Below are 21,762 nucleotides of genomic sequence, written 5' to 3' on the forward strand. Positions count from 1 at the left end.
AAAGGACGAAAAGCTAACCCGTCCAAGTTCTCTCTACCGTCTCAAAAATGCTAGCCCCCCGCAAAGTAGCAGTCTACCTTTTTATTACCACAAGGTACTTACTCTTTTGTTGAAATTTGTTATTCTGAAAGTGTGTGCACACAGGAGCGGCTGACTACGGCAGACACTTACCTAATCGTTGCGTCGAGACACCTAAATTATCACATGGATAGCGATTTTACAAGCGTTTTCACCACTCGGATCGACGCACTTGTGAGTATTGTATGCTTCTGATCTGCAAACAAGCTTGTAATGGGCGAACTAGTACAGGGCCTCGAGGAAGCTTGCCGCCAGATTGCCGATGTAGGGTCTGATGATTGCAGGACATTCGCAGTAGTTCCTGTTGGAGAGCTGCTGCGACAGAAAGTGGCCAATGGAGTGACTCAAGAGGTGAGTGGACAGCTACACAGCGCCGCAGAGGACATAGAGGAAAACCCAGTCGATATAAATCCCGAGCCTGCGGACGAATCTGAGTCTGAAGATGAAGATGTGCCTGAAGACCCGGATGAGTCTGAAGACGAACAAGCGATGGAGTTATATGATGTTAGACCCGATGGTTTCCTTCCCCTAGGTACGTACAGTACATCAATTATAGCTATATAACCTTATTTCTGTTTTCAGTCAATGGGAACCCTCAAGTACCCGAACCATTTACCTCTTGCAAGCCCGGACCTCCCAGGGACCCCTGCATAAGAGTGATGGACCTCAAGGTTCAAATCTACCTCTCGTTTTGTTTGTTTATCTGAGTTTGTGGTTTGAGATTTAGTGGCTTTTGATCAGGAAAAGGACCTCAAGCTTGTTTGTAAAGTCGGCTCTTGCAAGTTCGTGATTAAAAACGGGGACATAAAAGAGTGGTTTGTAGACGGAAAGAATGACGCTATTGTAGTTCCTGTTGGAGGTCAGATACACAGAGGTAAAGCAAAGGGGTGTTTGGCATTTGACATGAGCTTTTCTCTTTTCAGAAATATGTATTGCTACTGGTTCCTTTACTGGCTTGGATATCATGTAACTGTCTTTCCTCATTTCCTTTTAAAACTTTTAACTGACTTGTTTCTCAGCCCTTCAGGAGGACTGCCAGCACCTAAAATCATTGTTATTCAAGGCCCAAAATACTACAAAGACAGGGACATGGAAGCTGCTGAGTATCTTGGTCTCACTTACAGGTATGCCAGAGTGTGTAGCAAATTTGATACATTGTGCTTTGTCTATTACAGGAACGCTATAACACTTGCTTGCAAGGAGGGCGTTAAGCACATAGCGTTCCCAGCTATCTTGTGCAGATATGGCGGGTTTGTACCCACACCTTACCTATTGTATACTGAGTTCGCATTGTGTTTCAGGTTTCCTCTGGATAAAGTGGCAAGGATTGCTGTAGAAAGCGTACAAAAGGCACTCAAAATTGCTAAAGTGTCCATTGAGGTAAGCTTCCCTGGATTAGACATGCCTTTGTTATTCTGTGTTCAAAATTGTAGGTTCACTTTGTCATAAAGGACGAACCCACCTGGAGACACTGGGTAGCTGCAACAAACCTCCTTGCATTTAAGGATTATGATCGTTATGTATCTTGTCGGTGCAACAGACCCCCCTTTCCAGTCACTTCTGAAGGCATTCCAACTTTTTTTAGCTGTGATTGAGAATAGGTCATCATTGTCTTACCACATTGATAATCTATCACCTATTGAATATATTGAGAGACTAAGCTCAATATTGCAAGGGTTTTCAACATTAGCAAGTGCAAATTAACAATATAAATTTCTCATTTATAATTTATAATTTCTTTCTTTAGTGCCCTTTTGGTCTAAATGCATACATATTAATTAGTTTCTTAATTAGCTCAGGTTTCTGCTATTATAACAGTAAAAGAAGAATATTCAAAAAGTCTTACTAATAGACAACTTTTGATACTATTTATGATATGTTCTCCCCCCTTTAAAAAGATTGACATTCTTGTTGATGCACACTTGAGACCACTGCCAAAGAAACAACTCTAGAAAAAATTCATGATATTCATATTTTGTGAGAAATGCATTAACTAAATAAGTTATATTGTTGATAATCATTACCAAATAGAATAGAATGGCATATGATTATTAGCAATAATAATTAAATATAATATTTAATAAAGATAATCAACTATCCCAGATGATCAAGAACCAAAAGCTCAAAGAAGTTTATAACTAAATCCTATATAATAACAATCATAAGTTTCATACTGACTAACTTTAATGTTTAAAAAGAAATCATGATATAACCTATAATTTCCACCTTAGCAAATTCATAGGCCAAAACTTCATAATGCAAAAGTTAATAAAGAGTATATCTATGTTAATTTAAAATCCATGCTCAACAAGTGATCACCAAACCATCTTTTATAAATTTTAACATGTAACACACTTTATAACAAGTGTAATGAGAATTATCAATAATCAATAATTTCAAACTTAAACCAACAAGGATCTAACAAGTTTAGTATTAATCACTAATTCTTCATTTTGCAAAACTAGCTAATTAAGTCACTTTTCAAAGAAAAGCCAAAACTCAACCCTACTAAAAAAGTTCATCTATAATATAGCTAACACCCTCCCATGGGTCTATTATAGAGATTATTTTCTTTGGACTCACTATGCCATCGCATTGACACCAACTTACCACTCAATTTATTGAATGTCAGTATAATTGCTAACTAGCAAATGCATGAACATTAATAACATAAAGCTATAACCAAATCACCAATATTATCTTTGTCAAAACTCATGAAGCAAATTATCAATTTCCAATGAGGCTTAATTAATTACTAACTATCTGAATAATTATAGATCAAAAATTTATCTTTTGCAATATATTGATGAAGAAATATCTCATTTCACTCTAATATCAACTCTACCAATGTTAATGTCAAGGTTTTAACATTGACATAGGCATGCACTTGTTGAGTTCATCAATGTAGTGCATGTGCAGCCAAAACATCTAAAGGCATCACAAATCTATTATTGCTTCAAACTTCTATCCACCAAAAGTAAATAGCCTCTCTAAGAAGCTAGCTTGGAGAAAACACTAGTTACTAGGCTGGGGTCTTGTTTGTTAATAAAATTAACCAAACAAATCACTTCACCAACTAAGAAATTACAACCTATAGAATCAAGAAAGAGCTCTTAATCTATTAATTCTTACTATATCTAAACTTAGTAAGTTTCTTCATCAAACCACAAGCTTCACTCCAAATAATACCCTTTCATAAATTCCTTTAAGTTTTAGCTTTGCAACCATACTCCTCTTGGAACTCAAAGACTTTGATTTTTCATGAGGTGATGGCATTGTCATCCAAATAACATCTGCCAATCCCTAATCATCATCATCTATGGTTAAGACTAAAATGGTATTTAATCATATTTGAGCTCCTAACTTTCATTCTTGATTAATAAAAGCATCCTCAGCAAATGCTTAAGAATTTCATCTCTAACAATAGAGTACAAATGCCCTCAATTGTCCCAACTAATCATTACTCATATCTTGGAGACCAACACAACAGGATTAGAGTCCTATTACATTATTCCATACTAATGCATTTAGAGTATGAGTTTGTTTTGAGCACTTTAATTTTTTCAAAATAACATTATCAGACTCCACACCCTAGCCAGTAAAGATCAAATTAGCATCATTGACTCATAGAATGGGGTGACTAGTGCATATAGGGAAACCATTCATCTTGTCCTGAGATCCAAATGAGCTTTTTAACTATAATAACATGTTATTAGAATTAGAATTACTATAGCTATTGGCACTAGACGTGCCCTCTAATGAATCTTCCTTAAGAGATTTATATTGTACTCATTCCAATTACCAAATTTTGAAAGGCCGGTATTATTATTTATTGTTAGTACCTCCCAATGTCAGAATTGGATAATTCGTGCGTTTGCTACCTTCCCTAGATGTGGTATCTGTGTCTCAAAATCAAACCCTAATTCCCTATTATATCCTACCATCAAAAGTTGATAGGGTAGAAATTTAATTTAAGTATCACTGACACGAGGACCATATGATTTGACAAGTTATCATGAACCACTGAGAATATAAATGAGTACGCATTAGTCTTGAATCTAGTAAGTGCATCCCTTTTGAAGGTCAGGACTCTTTACACATATTAGTTATAGAATTACTATAGTTATCTGAGTAGTAAGGTACTATCAAATAAACTATTATTAATTTAATAAGCCATTCACAATTTCACAATATAAAACAATTTATATTTATACATTCATGGCTTAATCTTTGAAACAGACATATGACTACTAGTAAGATCAACTAAGTAGTTAATGCAAAGCACATATGTTCTAGCACCCAAAGATGGAGTGAAGGCAATGTATAACCAGCATCAACTAAGATGGCATAGTTGTAAGGTTCATATTTCAAGTGCCAAAGGGTAGCCAAAGCCCTCAATAGCTGAGTGAAGCTTATGCACAATAAGAACATATGCACACAGCCTTTACTCATTTTGGCTGGACTTGGACTTGACCTTGGCTATCCTCTACTTGAGCATCAATCCAAAAATAATAATTGAGCTATTATGAAACCTCTTTATGATGCAATTTCATAAGGTTTCTCATGCCCTTAGATCTTACTATATTTGAAATATAGACACAAGAGCATACTTGTGTGGTTAACATACTAACATAGTCTTGCTCATGCTTTGGATGATAAAAAATTGGATTACCTTGTGCTCACACAACTACTACCAATTTTTTTAACTCTATGCTAACATATGTTACTTACTTGATTCTTATCATAAAACACATGCGAGTGTACTTTATCCTATTGACATTAAACATTTGGAAGTGCTTGGCATGTTGCTACAAAAAATTCATAAACTTCTGGGACACCCACAAACAAAAAAAAGTTTGTAATGAAGATCTTAAGAAAGAAAAATTAGAATTTTGTTGTGGGCATTATAGCAAATGTAGTTATAATTGACACATATACACTATACCAACTTGAAGTTTTAAAACTTTTTATTAATTTCTTATCATTTTTTAGCTATAAACATTTTTATATTTATTTTTTTAAATATTTTTTTATTTTTATAAAAAAAATTATACTTCACATTTTTGCAAACTTTAAACAATTTTAAAACTTCCACATCATATATATGATAATAATACAGACATAAGAATGAGCCAAGTAAAGGCGTGTGTCTCTCTTCATACTTGCTTTGTAGAGCTTGACTTTGTATCTCCAGGACCCTGGCTCAAAAGAATTGCGACAAGGAGCATGAGAAAGTAGCGACCTCGATCACGCCTATTTCTGGACTGGTCAAAGTATTAAGTGTTGAGAACCGGTTTGTCTCTTGACTCGAGAGTTACCTGGTTAATTTGAGTTGCATGATATAAATATATGTGAAGATCCACTTGCGCCTTACTGGGAGGATCACGTCCTTGGCATGTCCCCAAACGCTACCTTGGCTGGAGCAGACACTGCAAGGCCACAGCCATGCAGAGTATAAAATCGATAGAAACTCTTTGAAAAAACTTAAGTAAAAAGCATCTTGCCTCTGGAGGAACTTGTCAAAGCAGCTTGAGAATTAGAAGAAAACTTTCCGGAATGAAGATTGACACTAAAATATCAAACTGAAACCAACGTTGGAAAAGCAAGAAAGATAAAGCAAGTGTTACCTGTATGAAGTCTAGATATATTGATTCGATAGAAAATCGACAATAAAATGATTTACAATTAGAAAATATACTAGATAGAGCTCAAAGTACCTCTAGTGTCAGTGTCTTTCTCTCACATTTTTCTTTTCTAAGGAAGAAGTTTTATCCTAGTCTGTTGTAATGCCTGAAATCCAATCCACAGATATTTGTTGATACTAGTTAAATCTAATTAACATGGTACGCTCTCACCACCACCAGCTAGCACATATCGGACAGTATGCGTTTGGGAGCTCTTCCAGGTAGACGCTGCTATGAAATTATCTGAAAATCGAAAATCAGACGCATTCATCTCAGGCCGGACAAGGAAAGTCATGCAAGAAGAAGTGCACTGATCTAATAAGCAATGCTAAGAGAGGGGTATGATACCAGAAATTCATGGCCGTCCAAGGTATGATCAAGATCAGCTACAAGCTCGATGAAATGCCGGTGATCCTGTCCCTGCCGCTCCCTACCCTAGCTAGATCCAAAGAGAAACGCTCCTTTGGGGGTCATGAGCAATCGGAAGAAACTGAAGTTCGCGAGTATGAAGTGTTCTTATGGTTTGCAGTTCCCTGTTCTTTGTTGTTTATCAAGCTTGCAGGGAGGCCTTGCACACGACGAGTTCTTGATCATGTTCCTGCATGACAATTTTTCCCCAGCTTAATTTTCATTGTGAAGACTTGGGGATGGAGCGGAACAGAGGGGGCCCTAATCCTTGTCAAGCAACAAGGCAAACACTGTTTCGAAGACCAAAAAAACGACAGGAATGCTTCTTCTTCGTTTTTTGTTTTGGAGGGGTTCTCCTCAAAGAGGAAATCCCCAAGAGAGGGCTGGGTAGCTGGTCTTCGATCCTGCTTGTTAGTAGTTTCACACAATCGAAAATCCTACATCTAAGTGTGGGGCAGCCGGGGGCTTCGATTCCCCGACTTCCTCTCGCTTTGGCCGCCTCAACGTACTGTACAAAACAGTAGCGACAGCCCAAAACGAATACTGAGTAGCCACGTTGAGAATGGGCACCCCACCATTTTGATGGTTTGAGAAAAACATAACGCCTCCTCCCACGCCGCCTCCTCCCAGCGCCGCCGCCAACAGCAAAACCAGCCCCCTCAAAACTTACCCTAAACACTAGCCTTTAGATATATTTACACAGCATCCTAACCGTCAGATTAGCTGATCCGATGGCTGTGAATTGTTTAAATCTAAGCTAACGAAAAATGCATGGTTAAATAAAGAAACTCATTAAAGTAAATGCGATAGTAACTATTAACTCATAAAGGTTGGAGCAAAGTTAATTTTAAGGCGGATTTTTTTTTTTTACTTTTAATATTCCTTTTCTTTAACTTTTTAATTTCACCTAAAACACCATCTATTAAATATGGCCTCGCTGGTGGGAGCAACTGTGGTAGAGCAAGGCCTAGAGCTGGTCATAGCTGGAGGGGCATGTTGCTCCATGTCGAAGTAGAAAGAAACTGCTGATGCCTCACAAATGCCAGCTCGCAATGAAGAACAGGCGAAGGATGGATACGTTGCTTCCATTCGGCAGCTTTCTTCTGCCTGGTTGCAAGCTCTGTGAATGAGAATGCTCTGTGAAGTTACAAGATTTTCTTGATTTGTTTCATGAATTCTTTCGTCACTAGTGTGTACGTGTGCTCTGTTGGGTGAATTAAATCCCAGAAAACATAATCACTTGGATTCCTGCACAGCCCGCTCAAGGTATTTTTGTGTGATAGGCAATTGGGGCAACAACCCCCTCCATTCTGGAATCCAAACTTATTTGGGTTCTCCACGTACGATTTGATCAGTGAATAGCCGTCAACAAATGCACCTCTCATCCCTGGGAATTTCTTTGCCACCCCCAAAACAATCGCCCGAGCTTGCCAATTGAATTGTTCTACTAAATCGTTGATCTCTCTCACACAATTTCCATCCGACGTGACAATAGGCACACAGCCTAACGGCCCAAGGCTAGAGTAGACAATCTTCCTGAATCCATATTTATAAAGTTGCTCCAAGCCTTTCTCCAATAACACTAGCATTGCTTCCAAGTCTACATTAGCAAGGTTTTGAAGATTTGCCGCAATGTCATTGCCACCCGAAGATATCACAACCACAAAGTCATTGAGATTCATCATGGGGATCTTGTTGGCTAGCTGTCCAAGTTGTTTTAGCTGCTCATTAAACGACACGACACCCCAGTCGGAGTGAGTAGAATCAAGCAGTCCACTACCGTCTGACGCAAAGTTGATGCTTAGTGGAAGTTGGCTCCCACCTTTCAAGCCCAAGAATGGTTTTGAAAAGGGCAAACCGATCACTTTGTTTATCAGATCTGGAATTAGAAACCCATCGCTACACCTTCCTGATGGCTGGTTATACCTTGTCTTCCCATACAGCACAAAATCACAACGAGAAACAGAGTTCTTCACGTACTTGTTAGTTCCAACATCAAAGATTGAGTCTCCCATGTAGATAGTCCGCAGCTGAGGAACTGACCTCCCATACACGCACGCGCAGAGAGCCAAGATCGCAAACAAGAACACTAAAATCTTCGACGACGTCTTCATCTCGCCAAAACCTTCACGAGAGAACCTATTACGGAAAGCCCGTTTATATAGAGAAACGAGAAAAAGGTGAACTCACCTTTACAGCTGGGCTTCATGCCTTTTTGGATTAGAAAGAGCCTTGAACAAGTTTTTGTTGCTCTTCTTCTTCTAGCTCGCCAGTAGATGCGATTCACAAGGATTTCTCCATGCCACTCGCATCATTGGCTAGAACAGGGAAATGGAGCTCTCCTTTGCGCAAAGGCGAAGGATTAAGCAAGCAAAGTCAACACTCGATAACCCATAAAAATAACTCTAACGTAAAAAGGCTATAGGGCTTAGGGCTGTGCTGTGGCGATGGAGGCAGTGATAGTCGAGCCGCCCCAGGATGCGACTCCACGTATCGTGTGCTTGCCAGAGCTAGGGAGAGTGCAGGAGCGAGTTGTGCTAATTTTCCATGCAGCTTATCCGGACGTAAGAGATGTGCACCTCTATTCTGTACATCTCGAACTTCTCAAGTTACGCCGATCTCGACTCATGGATCACATTCGAGCATCTCTGGAGCTGTCAACATTCGGTACTCCACGAGCTCTGGAGCTCGCATTCACAAAGTAAGAGTATGTGCATTGTACTTTTCAAAAAAATATCGGTGGTTCTTTTGCAGGATGAATGAAGAGCTGCGGGCTCTGGTAGGATCATCAGATTGCCGGGTATGTGGTAATCTCTCTTCTTGTCAGATGGATTATTGCTGTTTCTGTGAATGTTTACTTTGGTTTTATAGGATTGGTGTGCGCAAAACAGGTCCTTGGTGGTGGTGCTTGGAGACGCGCATGTGTATGTATTTGGCCAGGCCCTTGCGTTGGTGATACTGTGCCGAAGTGGGAAGGACGAAAAGCTAACCCGTCCAAGTTCTCTCTACCGTCTCAAAAATGCTAGCCCCCCGCAAAGTAGCAGTCTACCTTTTTATTACCACAAGGTACTTACTCTTTTGTTGAAATTTGTTATTCTGAAAGTGTGTGCACACAGGAGCGGCTGACTACGGCAGACACATACCTAATCGTTGCGTCGAGACACCTAAATTATCACATGGATAGCGATTTTACAAGCGTTTTCACCACTCGGATCGACGCACTTGTGAGTATTGTATGCTTCTGATCCGCAAACGAGATTGTAATGGGCGAACTAGTACAGGGCCTCGAGGAAGCTTGCCGCCAGATTGCCGATGTAGGGTCTGATGATTGCAGGACATTCGCAGTAGTTCCTGTTGGAGAGCTGCTGCGACAGAAAGTGGCCAATGGAGTGACTCAAGAGGTGAGTGGACAGCTACACAGCGCCGCAGAGGACATAGAGGAAAACCCAGTCGATATAAATCCCGAGCCTGCGGACGAATCTGAGTCTGAAGATGAAGATGTGCCTGAAGACCCGGATGAGTCTGAAGACGAACAAGCGACGGAGTTATATGATGTTAGACCCGATGGTTTCCTTCCCCTAGGTACGTACAGTACATCAATTATAGCTATATAACCTTGTTTCTGTTTTCAGTCAATGGGAACCCTCAAGTACCCGAACCATTTACCTCTTGCAAGCCCGGACCTCCCAGGGACCCCTGCATAAGAGTGATGGACCTCAAGGTTCAAATCTACCTCTCGTTTTGTTTGTTTATCCGAGTTTGTGGTTTGAGATTTAGTGGCTTTTGATCAGGAAAAGGACCTCAAGCTTGTTTGTAAAGTCGGCTCTTGCAAGTTCGTGATTAAAAACGGGGACATAAAAGAGTGGTTTGTAGACGGAAAGAATGACGCTATTGTAGTTCCTGTTGGAGGTCAGATACACAGAGGTAAAGCAAAGGGGTGTTTGGCATTTGACATGAGCTTTTCTCTTTTCAGAAATATGTATTGCTACTGGTTCCTTTACTGGCTTGGATATCATGTAACTGTCTTTCCTCATTTCCTTTTAAAACTTTTAACGGACTTGTTTCTCAGCCCTTCAGGAGGACTGCCAGCTCCTAAAATCATTGTTATTCAAGGCCCAAAATACTACAAAGACAGGGACATGGAAGCTGCTGAGTATCTTGGTCTCACTTACAGGTATGCCAGAGTGTGTAGCAGATACATTGTGCTTTGTCTATTACAGGAACGCTATAACATTTGCTTGCAAGGAGGGCATTAAGCACATAGCGTTCCCAGCTATCTTGTGCAGATATGGCGGGTTTGTACTCACACCTTACCTCTTGTATACTGAGTTCGCATTGTGTTTCAGGTTTCCTCTGGATAAAGCGGCAAGGATTGCTGTAGAAAGCGTACAAAAGGCACTCAAAATTGCTAAAGTGTCCATTGAGGTAAGCTTCCCTGGATTAGACATGCCTTTGTTATTCTGTGTTCAAAATTGTAGGTTCACTTTGTCATAAAGGACGAACCCACCTGGAGAGACTGGGTAGCTGCAACAGACCTCCTTGCATTTAAGGATTATGATCGTTACGTATCTTGTCGGTGCAACAGACCTCCCTTTCCAGTCACTTCTGAAGGCATTCCAACTTTTTTTAGCCGTGATTGAGAATATTCTAGGTCATTGTTGTCTTGCAAGTCAATATCTCACCTATTGAATATATTGAGAGACTGAGCTCAATATTGCTAAATTATAACTTAGGATAGGTAAAGCAAAGGGGTGTTTGGCATTTGACATGCGCTTTTCTCTTTTCAGAAATATGTATTGCTACTGGTTTGTGGTTTGCTACTGGTTCCTTTTGTAACTGTCTTTCCTCATTTCCTTTTAAAACTTTTAACGGACTTGTTTCTCAGCCCTTCAGGAGGACTGCCAGCACCTAAAATCATTGTTATGCAAGGCCCAAAATTCTACAAAGACAGGGACACGGAAGCTGCTGAATATCTTGGTCTCACTTACAAGAGTGTGTAGCAAATTTGATACATTGTGCTTTGTCTATTACAGGAACGCTATAACACTTGCTTGCAAGGAGGGCGTTAAGCACATAGCGTTCCCAGCTATCTTGTGCGGCTATGGTGGGTTTGTACTCACACCTTACCTCTTGTATACTGAGTTCACATTGTGTTTCAGGTTTCCTCTGGATAAAGCGGCAAGGATTGCTGTAGAAAGCATACCAAAGGCACTCAAAAGTGCTAAAGTGTCCATTGAAGTAAGCTGCGGATTAGACATGCCTTTGTTATTCTGTGTTCATAATTGTAGGTTCACTTTGTCATAAAGGACAAACCCACCTGGAGAGACTTGGTAGCTGTAACAAACTTCCTTGCATTTAAGGATTATGATCGTTATGTATCTTGTCGGTGCAGCAGACCCCCCTTTCCAGTCACTTCTGAAGGCATTCCAACTTTGTTTATAGCATATTGGACATTGGTGATGAAAAATTTATATTGTTAATTTGCACTTGCTAATGTTGAAAACCCTTGCAATATTAAGCTTAGTCTCTCAATATATTCAATAGGTGATAGATTATCAGATGTCGACTTGGATATGGCGAGACAATGATGACCTATTCTCAATCACAGCTAGGATTTCTTTCTTTAGTGCCTTTTTGGTCTAAATGCATATATATTAATTAATTTCTTAACTAGCTTATGTGGAGATTGATAAAAAGTCTAACAATACTAACCTTTCTGCCATACAAAAAGAAAAAAAGAAAAAAATATTCAAAAAGTTTTACTAACAGACAACTTTTGATACTATTTATGATATGTTCTCCCCCCTTTAAAAAGATTGACATTCTTGTTGATGCACACTTGAGACCATTGCCAAAGAAACAACTCTAGAAAAAAATTTATGATATTCATATTTTGTGAGAAATGTATTAACTTAAATAAGTTATATTATTGATAATCATTGCCAAATAGAATAGAATGGCATATAATTATTAGCAATAATAATTAATTATAATATTTAATAAGGATAATTAACTATCCCAGATGATCAAGAACTAAAAGCTCAAAGAAGTTTATAACTAAATCCTATATAATAACAATCATAAATTTCATACTGACTAATTTCAATGTTTAAAAAGAAATCATGATATAACCTATAATTTCCACCTTAGCAAATTCACAGGCTAAAACTTCATAATGCAAAAGTTAATAAAGAGTATATCTATATTAATTTAAAAGCCATGCTCGACAAGTGATCACCAAACCATCTTTTATAAATTTTAACATGTAACACACTTTATAACAAGTGCAATGAGAATCATCAATAATCAATAATTTCAAACTCAAACCAACAAGGATCTAACAATTTAAGTATTAATCACTAATTCTTCATTTTACAAAACTAACTAATTAAGTCACTTTTCAAAGAAAAGCCAAAACTCAACCCTACTAAAAAATTTCATCTATAATATAGCTAACCCAACTTACCACTCAATTTATTGAATGCCAGTATAATTGCTAACTAGCAAATGCATGAATATTAACAACATAAAGTTACAACCAAATCACCAATATTATCTTTGTCAAAACTTGTGAAGCAAATTATCAATTTCCAATGAGGCTTAATTAATCACTAACTATCTGACTAATTATAGATCAAAAATTTATCTTTGGCATTATACTTATGAAGAAATATCTCATTTCACTCTAATATCAACTCTACCAATGTTAATGTCAAGGTTTTAATATTGACATAGGCATACACTTGTTGAGTTCATCAATGTAGTGCATGTGCAGCCCAAAACATCTAAGGGCATCACAAATCTATTATTGCTTCAAACTTCTATCCACCAAAAGTAAATAGCCTCCCTAAGAAGCTAGTTTGGAAAAAACACTAGTTACTAGGTTGAGGTCTTGTTTATTAATAAAATTAACCAAACAAATCACTTCACCAACTAAGAAATTACCACCTATAGAATCAAGAAAGAGCTCTTAATGTATTAATTTTTACTATGTCTAAACTTAGTAAGTTTCTTCATCAAACCATAAGCTTCACTCCAAATAATACCCTTCCATCAATTCCTTTAAGTTTTAGCTTTGCAACTATACTCCTCTTGGAACGCAAAGACTTTGATTTTTCATGAGGTGATGGCGTTGTTATCCAAATAACATCTGCCAATCCCTAATCATCATCATCTATGGTTAAGACTAAAATGGTATTTAATCGTATTTGAGCTCCTAACTTTCATTCTTGATTAATAAAAGCATCCTCAGCAAATGCTTAAGAATTTCATCTCTAACAATAGAGTACAAATGCCCCCAATTGTCCCTACTAATCATTACTCATATCTTGGAGACCAACACAACAGGATCAGAGTCCTATTACATTACTCCATACTAATGTATTTAGAGTATGAGTCTGTTTTGGGTACTTTAATTTTTTCAAAATAACATTGTCGACTCCACATTAGCCAGTAAAGATCAAATTAGCATCATTGACTCATAGAATGGGGTGACTAGTGCTTATAGGGAAACCATTCATCTTGTCCTGAGATCCAAATGAGCTTTTTAACTATAATAACATGTTATTAGAATTAGAATTACTATAGCTATTGGCACTAGACTTGCCCTCTAATGAATCTTCCTTAAGAGATTTATATTGTACTCATTCCAATTACCAAAATTTGAAGCCCAGTATTATTATTTATTGTCAGTACCTCCCAATGTCAGAATTGGATAATTTGTGCGTTTGCTACCTTCCCTAGATGTGGTAGCTGTATCTCAAAATCAAACCCTAATTCCCTATTATATCCTACCATCAAAAGTTGATAGGGTAGAAATTTAATTTAAGTATCACTGACACGAGGACCATATGATTTGACAAGTTATCATGAACCACTGAGAATATAAATGAGTATGCATTAGTCTTGAATCTAGTAAGTGCATCCCTTTTGAAGGTCAGGACTCTTTACACATATTATTTATAGAATTACTATAGTTATCTGAGTAGTAAGGTACTATCAAATAAACTATTATTTATTTAATAAGCCATTCACAATTTCACAATATAAAACAATTTATATTTATACATTCATGGCTTAATCTTTGAGACAAGCATATGACTACTAATAAGATCAACTAAGTAGTTAATGCAAAGCACATATGTCCTAGCACCCAAAGATGCAGTAAAGGCAATGTATAACTAGCATCAACTAAGATGGCATAGTTGTAAGGTTCATATTTCAAGTGCCAAGGGGTAGCCAAAGCCCTCAATAGCTGAGTGAAGCTTATGCACAATAAGAAAATATGCACACAGCCTTTAATCATCTTGGCTGGACTTGGACTTGACCTTGGCTATCAAATTAATAAGCCTCTACTTGAGCATCAATCCAAAAATAATAATTGAGCTATAATGAAACCTCTTTATGATGCAATTTCATAAGGTTTCTCATGCCCTTAGATCTTACTATATTTGAAACTAACATAGTCTTGCTCATGCTTTGGATGATAAAAAATTGGATTACCTTGTGCTCACACAACTACTACCATTTTTTAACTCTCTGCTATTACTTGATTCTTATCATAAAACACATGCAAGTGTACTTTATCCTAGTGCTTGGTATGTTGCTACAAAAAATTCATAAACTTCTGGGACACCCACAAACAAAAAAAGTTTGTAATGAAGAACTTAAGAAAGAAAAATTAGAATTTTGTTGTGGGCATTATAGCAAATGTAGTTATAATTGACACATATACACTATACCAACTTGAAGTTTTAAAACTTTTTATTAATTTCTTATCATTTTTTAGCCATAAGCATTTTTATATTTATTTTTTATTAATATTTTTTTATTTTTATAAAAAAAATTTATACTTCACATTTTTGCAAACTTTAAACAATTTTAAAACTTCCACATCATATATATGATAATAATACAGACATAAGAATGAGCCAAGTAAAGGCGTGTGTCTCTCTTCATACTTGCTTTGTAGAGCTTGACTTTGTATCTCCAGGACCCTGGCTCAAAAGAATTGCGACAAGGAGCATGAGAAAGTAGCGACCTCGATCATGCCTATTTCTGGACTGGTCAAAGTATTAAGTGTTGAGAACCGGTTTGTCTCTTGACTCGAGAGTTACCTGGTTAATTTGAGTTGCATGATATAAATATATGTGAAGATCCACTTGCGCCTTACTGGGAGGATCACGTCCTTGGCATGTCCCCAAACGCTACCTTGGCTGAAGCAGACACTGCAAGGCCACAGCCATGCAGAGTATAAGATCGATAGAAACTCTTTGAAAAAACTTAAGTAAAAAGCATCTTGCCTCTGGAGGAACTTGTCAAAGCAGCTTGAGAATTAGAAGAAAACTTTCCGGAATGAAGATTGACACTAAAATATCAAACTGAAACCAACGTTGGAAAAGCAAGAAAGATAAAGCAAGTGTTACCTGTATGAAGTCTAGATATATTGATTCGATAGAAAATCGACAATAAAATGATTTACAATTAGAAAATATACTAGATAGAGCTCAAAGTACCTCTAGTGTCAGTGTCTTTCTCTCACATTTTTCTTTTCTAAGGAAGAAGTTTTATCCTAGTCTGTTGTAATGCCTGAAATCCAATCCACAGATATTTGTTGATACTAGTTAAATCTAATTAACATGGTACGCTCTCACCACCACCAGCTAGCACATATCGGACAGTATGCGTTTGGGAGCTCTTCCAGGTAGACGCTGCTATGAAATTATCTGAAAATCGAAAATCAGACGCATTCATCTCAGGCCGGACAAGGAAAGTCATGCAAGAAGAAGTGCACTGATCTAATAAGCAATGCTAAGAGAGGGGTATGATACCAGAAATTCATGGCCGTCCAAGGTATGATCAAGATCAGCTACAAGCTCGATGAAATGCCGGTGATCCTGTCCCTGCCGCTCCCTACCCTAGCTAGATCCAAAGAGAAACGCTCCTTTGGGGGTCATGAGCAATCGGAAGAAACTGAAGTTCGCGAGTATGAAGTGTTCTTATGGTTTGCAGTTCCCTGTTCTTTGTTGTTTATCAAGCTTGCAGGGAGGCCTTGCACACGACGAGTTCTTGATCATGTTCCTGCATGACAATTTTTCCCCAGCTTAATTTTCATTGTGAAGACTTGGGGATGGAGCGGAACAGAGGGGGCCCTAATCCTTGTCAAGCAACAAGGCAAACACTGTTTCGAAGACCAAAAAAACGACAGGAATGCTTCTTCTTCGTTTTTTGTTTTGGAGGGGTTCTCCTCAAAGAGGAAATCCCCAAGAGAGGGCTGGGTAGCTGGTCTTCGATCCTGCTTGTTAGTAGTTTCACACAATCGAAAATCCTACATCTAAGTGTGGGGCAGCCGGGGGCTTCGATTCCCCGACTTCCTCTCGCTTTGGCCGCCTCAACGTACTGTACAAAACAGTAGCGACAGCCCAAAACGAAAACTGAGTAGCCACGTTGAGAATGGGCACCCCACCATTTTGATGGTTTGAGAAAAACATAACGCCTCCTCCCACGCCGCCTCCTCCCAGCGCCGCCGCCAACAGCAAAACCAGCCCCCTCAAAACTTACCCTAAACACTAGCCTTTAGATATATTTACACAGCATCCTAACCGTCAGATTAGCTGATCCGATGGCTGTGAATTGTTTAAATCTAAGCTAACGAAAAATGCATGGTTAAATAAAGAAACTCATTAAAGTAAATGCGATAGTAACTATTAACTCATAAAGGTTGGAGCAAAGTTAATTTTAAGGCGGATTTTTTTTTTTTTACTTTTAATATTCCTTTTCTTTAACTTTTTAATTTCACCTAAAACACCATCTATTAAATATGGCCTCGCTGGTGGGAGCAACTGTGGTAGAGCAAGGCCTAGAGCTGGTCATAGCTGGAGGGGCATGTTGCTCCATGTCGAAGTAGAAAGAAACTGCTGATGCCTCACAAATGCCAGCTCGCAATGAAGAACAGGCGAAGGATGGATACGTTGCTTCCATTCGGCAGCTTTCTTCTGCCTGGTTGCAAGCTCTGTGAATGAGAATGCTCTGTGAAGTTACAAGATTTTCTTGATTTGTTTCATGAATTCTTTCGTCACTAGTGTGTACGTGTGCTCTGTTGGGTGAATTAAATCCCAGAAAACATAATCACTTGGATTCCTGCACAGCCCGCTCAAGGTATTTTTGTGTGATAGGCAATTGGGGCAACAACCCCCTCCATTCTGGAATCCAAACTTATTTGGGTTCTCCACGTACGATTTGATCAGTGAATAGCCGTCAACAAATGCACCTCTCATCCCTGGGAATTTCTTTGCCACCCCCAAAACAATCGCCCGAGCTTGCCAATTGAATTGTTCTACTAAATCGTTGATCTCTCTCACACAATTTCCATCCGACGTGACAATAGGCACACAGCCTAACGGCCCAAGGCTAGAGTAGACAATCTTCCTGAATCCATATTTATAAAGTTGCTCCAAGCCTTTCTCCAATAACACTAGCATTGCTTCCAAGTCTACATTAGCAAGGTTTTGAAGATTTGCCGCAATGTCATTGCCACCCGAAGATATCACAACCACAAAGTCATTGAGATTCATCATGGGGATCTTGTTGGCTAGCTGTCCAAGTTGTTTTAGCTGCTCATTAAACGACACGACACCCCAGTCTGAGTGAGTAGAATCAAGCAGTCCACTACCGTCTGACGCAAAGTTGATGCTTAGTGGAAGTTGGCTCCCACCTTTCAAGCCCAAGAATGGTTTTGAAAAGGGCAAACCGATCACTTTGTTTATCAGATCTGGAATTAGAAACCCATCGCTACATCTTCCTGATGGCTGGTTATACCTTGTCTTCCCATACGGCACAAAATCACAACGAGAAACAGAGTTCTTCACGTACTTGTTAGTTCCAACATCAAAGATTGAGTCTCCCATGTAGATAGTCCGAAGTTGAGGAACCGACCTCCCATACACGCACGCGCAGAGAGCCAAGATCGCAAACACCAACACTAAAATCTTCGTCATCTCGCCAAAACCTTCACGAGAGAACCTAATACAGAAAGCCCGTTTATATAGTGAAACGAGAAAAAGGTGAACCTACCTTTACAGCTGCGCTTCATGCCTTTTTGGATTAGAAAGAGCCTTGAACAAGTTTTTGTCGCTCTTCTTCTTCTAGCTCGCCAGTAGATGCGATTCACAAGGATTTCTCCATGCCACTCGCATCATTGGCTAGAACAGGGAAATGGAGCTCTCCTTTGCGCAAAGGCGAAGGATTAAGCAAGCAAAGTCAACACTCGATAACCCATAAAAATAACTCTAACGTAAAAAGGCTATAGGGCTTAGGGCTGTGCTGTGGCGATGGAGGCAGTGATAGTCGAGCCGCCCCAGGATGCGACTCCATATCGTGTGCTTGCCAGAGCTAGGGAGAGTGCAGGAGCGAGTTGTGCTAATTTTCCATGCAGCTTATCCGGACGTAAGAGATGTGCACCTCTATTCTGTACATCTCGAACTTCTCAAGTTACGCCGATCTCGACTCATGGATCACATTCGAGCATCTCTGGAGCTGTCAACATTCGGTACTCCACGAGCTCTGGAGCTCGCATTCACAAAGTAAGAGTATGTGCATTGTACTTTTCAAAAAAATATCGGTGGTTCTTTTGCAGGATGAATGAAGAGCTGCGGGCTCTGGTAGGATCATCAGATTGCCGGGTATGTGGTAATCTCTCTTCTTGTCAGATGGATTATTGCTGTTTCTGTGAATGTTTACTTTGGTTTTATAGGATTGGTGTGCGCAAAACAGGTCCTTGGTGGTGGTGCTTGGAGACGCGCATGTGTATGTATTTGGCCAGGCCCTTGCGTTGGTGATACTGTGCCGAAGTGGGAAGGACGAAAAGCTAACCCGTCCAAGTTCTCTCTACCGTCTCAAAAATGCTAGCCCCCCGCAAAGTAGCAGTCTACCTTTTTATTACCACAAGGTACTTACTCTTTTGTTGAAATTTGGTATTCTGAAAGTGTGTGCACACAGGAGCGGCTGACTACGGCAGACACTTACCTAATCGTTGCGTCGAGACACCTAAATTATCACATGGATAGCGATTTTACAAGCGTTTTCTCCACTCGGATCGACGCACTTGTGAGTATTGTATGCTTCTGATCTGCAAACAAGCTTGTAATGGGCGAACTAGTACAGGGCCTCGAGGAAGCTTGGCGCCAGATTGCCGACGTAGGGTCTGATGATTGCAGGACATTCGCAGTAGTTCCTGTTGGAGAGCTGCTGCGACAGAAAGTGGCCAATGGAGTGACTCAAGAGGTGAGTGGACAGCTACACAGCACCGCAGAGGACATAGAGGAAAACCCAGTCAATATAAATCCCGAGCCTGCGGACGAATCTGAGTCTGAAGATGAAGATGTGCCTGAAGACCCGGATGAGTCTGAAGACGAACAAGCGATGGAGTTATATGATGTTAGACCCGATGGTTTCCTTCCCCTAGGTACGTACAGTACATCAATTATAGCTATATAACCTTATTTCTGTTTTCAGTCAATGGGAACCCTCAAGTACCCGAACCATTTACCTCTTGCAAGCCCGGACCTCCCAGGGACCCCTGCATAAGAGTGATGGACCTCAAGGTTCAAATCTACCTCTCATTTTGTTTGTTTATCTGAGTTTGTGGTTTGAGATTTAGTGGCTTTTGATCAGGAAAAGGACCTCAAGCTTGTTTGTAAAGTCGGCTCTTGCAAGTTCGTGATTAAAAACGGGGACATAAAAGAGTGGTTTGTAGACGGAAAGAATGACGCTATTGTAGTTCCTGTTGGAGGTCAGATACACAGAGGTAAAGCAAAGGGGTGTTTGGCATTTGACATGAGCTTTTCTCTTTTCAGAAATATGTATTGCTACTGGTTTCTTTACTGGCTTGGATATCATGTAACTGTCTTTCCTCATTTCCTTTTAAAACTTTTAACTGACTTGTTTCTCAGCCCTTCAGGAGGACTGCCAGCACCTAAAATCATTGTTATTCAAGGCCCAAAATACTACAAAGACAGGGACATGGAAGCTGCTGAGTATCTTGGTCTCACTTACAGGTATGCCAGAGTGTGTAGCAAATTTGATACATTGTGCTTTGTCTATTACAGGAACGCTATAACACTTGCTTGCAAGGAGGGCGTTAAGCACATAGCGTTCCCAGCTATCTTGTGCGGATATGGCGGGTTTGTACTCACACCTTACCTCTTGTATACTGAGTTCGCATTGTGTTTCAGGTTTCCTCTGGATAAAGCGGCAAGGATTGCTGTAGAAAGCATACAAAAGGCACTCAAAATTGCTAAAGTGTCCATTGAGGTAAGCTTCCCTGGATTAGACATGCCTTTGTTATTCTGTGTTCAAAATTGTAGGTTCACTTTGTCATAAAGGACGAACCCACCTGGAGAGACTGGGTAGCTGCAACAGACCTCCTTGCATTTAAGGATTATGATCGTTACATATCTTGTCGGTGCAACAGACCTCCCTTTCCAGTCACTTCTGAAGGCATTCCAACTTTTTTTAGCTGTGATTGAGAATAGGTCATCATTGTCTCGCCACATCCAAGTCAACATCTGATAATCTATCACCTATTGAATATATTGACAGACTAAGCCCAATCATACTTGCATTCAAACAGGTACGATTAAAAAAAACTGCAGTTTAAAACGAGCGTATAATACGGCGTTTAAAACGGCATTTAAACACCAAGAATATTTTAAAGAAAACCCTAAAGAATATGCTTTCTTTTACTTAGATTAGGGTTCATGTAAAATCAGGGTTCGCGGGATCCAGAAGCGCTAAGGTAAGTCCAGGATGGGGGGAGGAAGGCAGCCATGCTGGAGCTAGGCTTATGTTCTAAAACTAAGGCCGACATCTGAGACAAGCCATGAATATGCATGTCGTATAGAAGATCAAGTCCGGGAGTTTGAGGCTTATCAAGCATGATCTTGATAACCTTGAGTTTGAGCCTCAGTGGCAAAGGATCCTTGCACTTCAGGAAGTTGTTGAAGAACCTCTTCAACAACCTAATGATGACAGTGCTAGTGGTGATGATGTTCTAGATTCGGAGGATGAAGATTAGATTAAACCTATATTATATTATGTTAAACTTTGTTTAGTAACAATTAATTATTTTTTAATTATATTAAAACTGAAAACCACTATACCCATTCGAATAAAAGCTAAACAGGTATTAAACGTTCGATACCCATTCGAATCCAGTTGAGTTCGAATGATCAGATGCAAGTATGAGCTCAATATTGTAAGGGTTTTTAACATTAGCAAGTGCAAATTAACAATATAAATTTCTTATCACCAATGTCAAATATGCTAGGCTAAATTATAATTTAGGATTTCTTTCTTTAGTGCCCTTTTGGTCTAAATGCATATATATTAATTAGTTTCTTAATTAGCTCAAGTGGAGATTGATAAAGAGTCTAATAATACTAACCTTTTTGCCATTATGACAGTAAAAGAAGAATATTCAAAAAGTCTTACTAACAGACAACTTTTGATACTATTTATGATATGTTCTCTCCCCTTTAAAAAGATTGACATTCTTATTGATGCACACTTGAGACTATTGCCAAAGGAACAACTC

General features: G+C 39.2%; 4 protein-coding genes across 4 annotated transcripts in view; 2 read left to right on the forward strand and 2 right to left on the reverse strand.

Annotated features, from left to right (window-relative positions):
- The window catches only part of LOC9646500, a 6,591-nt gene extending 515 nt beyond the window's left edge, over positions 1 to 6,076 (forward strand). Inside the window, exons 3-13 of the mRNA XM_024666634.1 lie at positions 5 to 94; positions 145 to 252; positions 310 to 610; positions 661 to 749; positions 820 to 952; positions 1,002 to 1,044; positions 1,098 to 1,202; positions 1,254 to 1,328; positions 1,380 to 1,458; positions 1,512 to 1,598; positions 5,984 to 6,076. Of these exons, the coding sequence (XP_024522402.1) occupies positions 5 to 94; positions 145 to 252; positions 310 to 610; positions 661 to 749; positions 820 to 952; positions 1,002 to 1,044; positions 1,098 to 1,202; positions 1,254 to 1,328; positions 1,380 to 1,458; positions 1,512 to 1,598; positions 5,984 to 6,076 (1,203 nt within the window). The remainder of the gene's footprint in view (positions 1 to 4; positions 95 to 144; positions 253 to 309; positions 611 to 660; positions 750 to 819; positions 953 to 1,001; positions 1,045 to 1,097; positions 1,203 to 1,253; positions 1,329 to 1,379; positions 1,459 to 1,511; positions 1,599 to 5,983) is intronic.
- A 514-nt stretch (positions 6,077 to 6,590) lies between these two features.
- On the reverse strand, positions 6,591 to 8,284 carry LOC9646470 (GDSL esterase/lipase 6). Its single transcript, XM_002992901.2, has 2 exons — positions 7,515 to 8,284; positions 6,591 to 6,678 (listed from the first exon to the last, which is right to left on the reverse strand). The coding sequence occupies exons 1-2, from the start codon at positions 8,282 to 8,284 to the stop codon at positions 6,591 to 6,593; spliced, it is 858 nt and encodes a 285-aa protein (XP_002992947.2).
- Positions 8,285 to 9,129: 845 nt separating this feature from the next.
- On the forward strand, positions 9,130 to 10,893 carry LOC9646501. Its single transcript, XM_024666617.1, has 10 exons — positions 9,130 to 9,236; positions 9,287 to 9,394; positions 9,452 to 9,752; positions 9,803 to 9,891; positions 9,962 to 10,094; positions 10,144 to 10,186; positions 10,240 to 10,344; positions 10,391 to 10,465; positions 10,517 to 10,595; positions 10,649 to 10,893. Exons 2-10 carry the CDS (start codon positions 9,347 to 9,349, stop codon positions 10,808 to 10,810), a joined length of 1,035 nt encoding a protein of 344 aa, XP_024522385.1. The 5' UTR covers positions 9,130 to 9,236; positions 9,287 to 9,346; the 3' UTR covers positions 10,811 to 10,893.
- Positions 10,894 to 16,480: 5,587 nt separating this feature from the next.
- Positions 16,481 to 18,166, reverse strand: LOC9646471 (GDSL esterase/lipase 6). Its single transcript, XM_002992902.2, has 2 exons — positions 17,406 to 18,166; positions 16,481 to 16,568 (listed from the first exon to the last, which is right to left on the reverse strand). The coding sequence occupies exons 1-2, from the start codon at positions 18,164 to 18,166 to the stop codon at positions 16,481 to 16,483; spliced, it is 849 nt and encodes a 282-aa protein (XP_002992948.2).
- Between the last annotated feature and the right edge of the window lie 3,596 nt (positions 18,167 to 21,762).

This window comes from Selaginella moellendorffii, unplaced genomic scaffold, assembly GCF_000143415.4.
Source record: "Selaginella moellendorffii unplaced genomic scaffold, v1.0 SELMOscaffold_144, whole genome shotgun sequence".
NCBI lineage: Eukaryota > Viridiplantae > Streptophyta > Lycopodiopsida > Selaginellales > Selaginellaceae > Selaginella > Selaginella moellendorffii.

What these genes read in the sequence shown, in the direction of transcription:
- LOC9646470 (XM_002992901.2), bottom strand. Translation starts at nt 8,284, where the DNA reads ATGAAGACGTCGTCGAAGATTTTAGTGTTCTTGTTTGCGATCTTGGCT. An exon ending in GGCTATTCACTGATCAAATC is followed by an intron (nt 6,679 to 7,514) that starts GTACGTGGAGAA and finishes TGTTTTGTACAG; the next exon opens with TACGTTGAGGCGGCCAAAGC.
- LOC9646501 (XM_024666617.1), top strand. Translation starts at nt 9,347, where the DNA reads ATGGATAGCGATTTTACAAGCGTTTTCACCACTCGGATCGACGCACTT. An exon ending in CGATGGTTTCCTTCCCCTAG is followed by an intron (nt 9,753 to 9,802) that starts GTACGTACAGTA and finishes TTCTGTTTTCAG; the next exon opens with TCAATGGGAACCCTCAAGTA. An exon ending in TTGCTAAAGTGTCCATTGAG is followed by an intron (nt 10,596 to 10,648) that starts GTAAGCTTCCCT and finishes TCAAAATTGTAG; the next exon opens with GTTCACTTTGTCATAAAGGA.
- LOC9646471 (XM_002992902.2), bottom strand. Translation starts at nt 18,166, where the DNA reads ATGACGAAGATTTTAGTGTTGGTGTTTGCGATCTTGGCTCTCTGCGCG. An exon ending in GGCTATTCACTGATCAAATC is followed by an intron (nt 16,569 to 17,405) that starts GTACGTGGAGAA and finishes TGTTTTGTACAG; the next exon opens with TACGTTGAGGCGGCCAAAGC.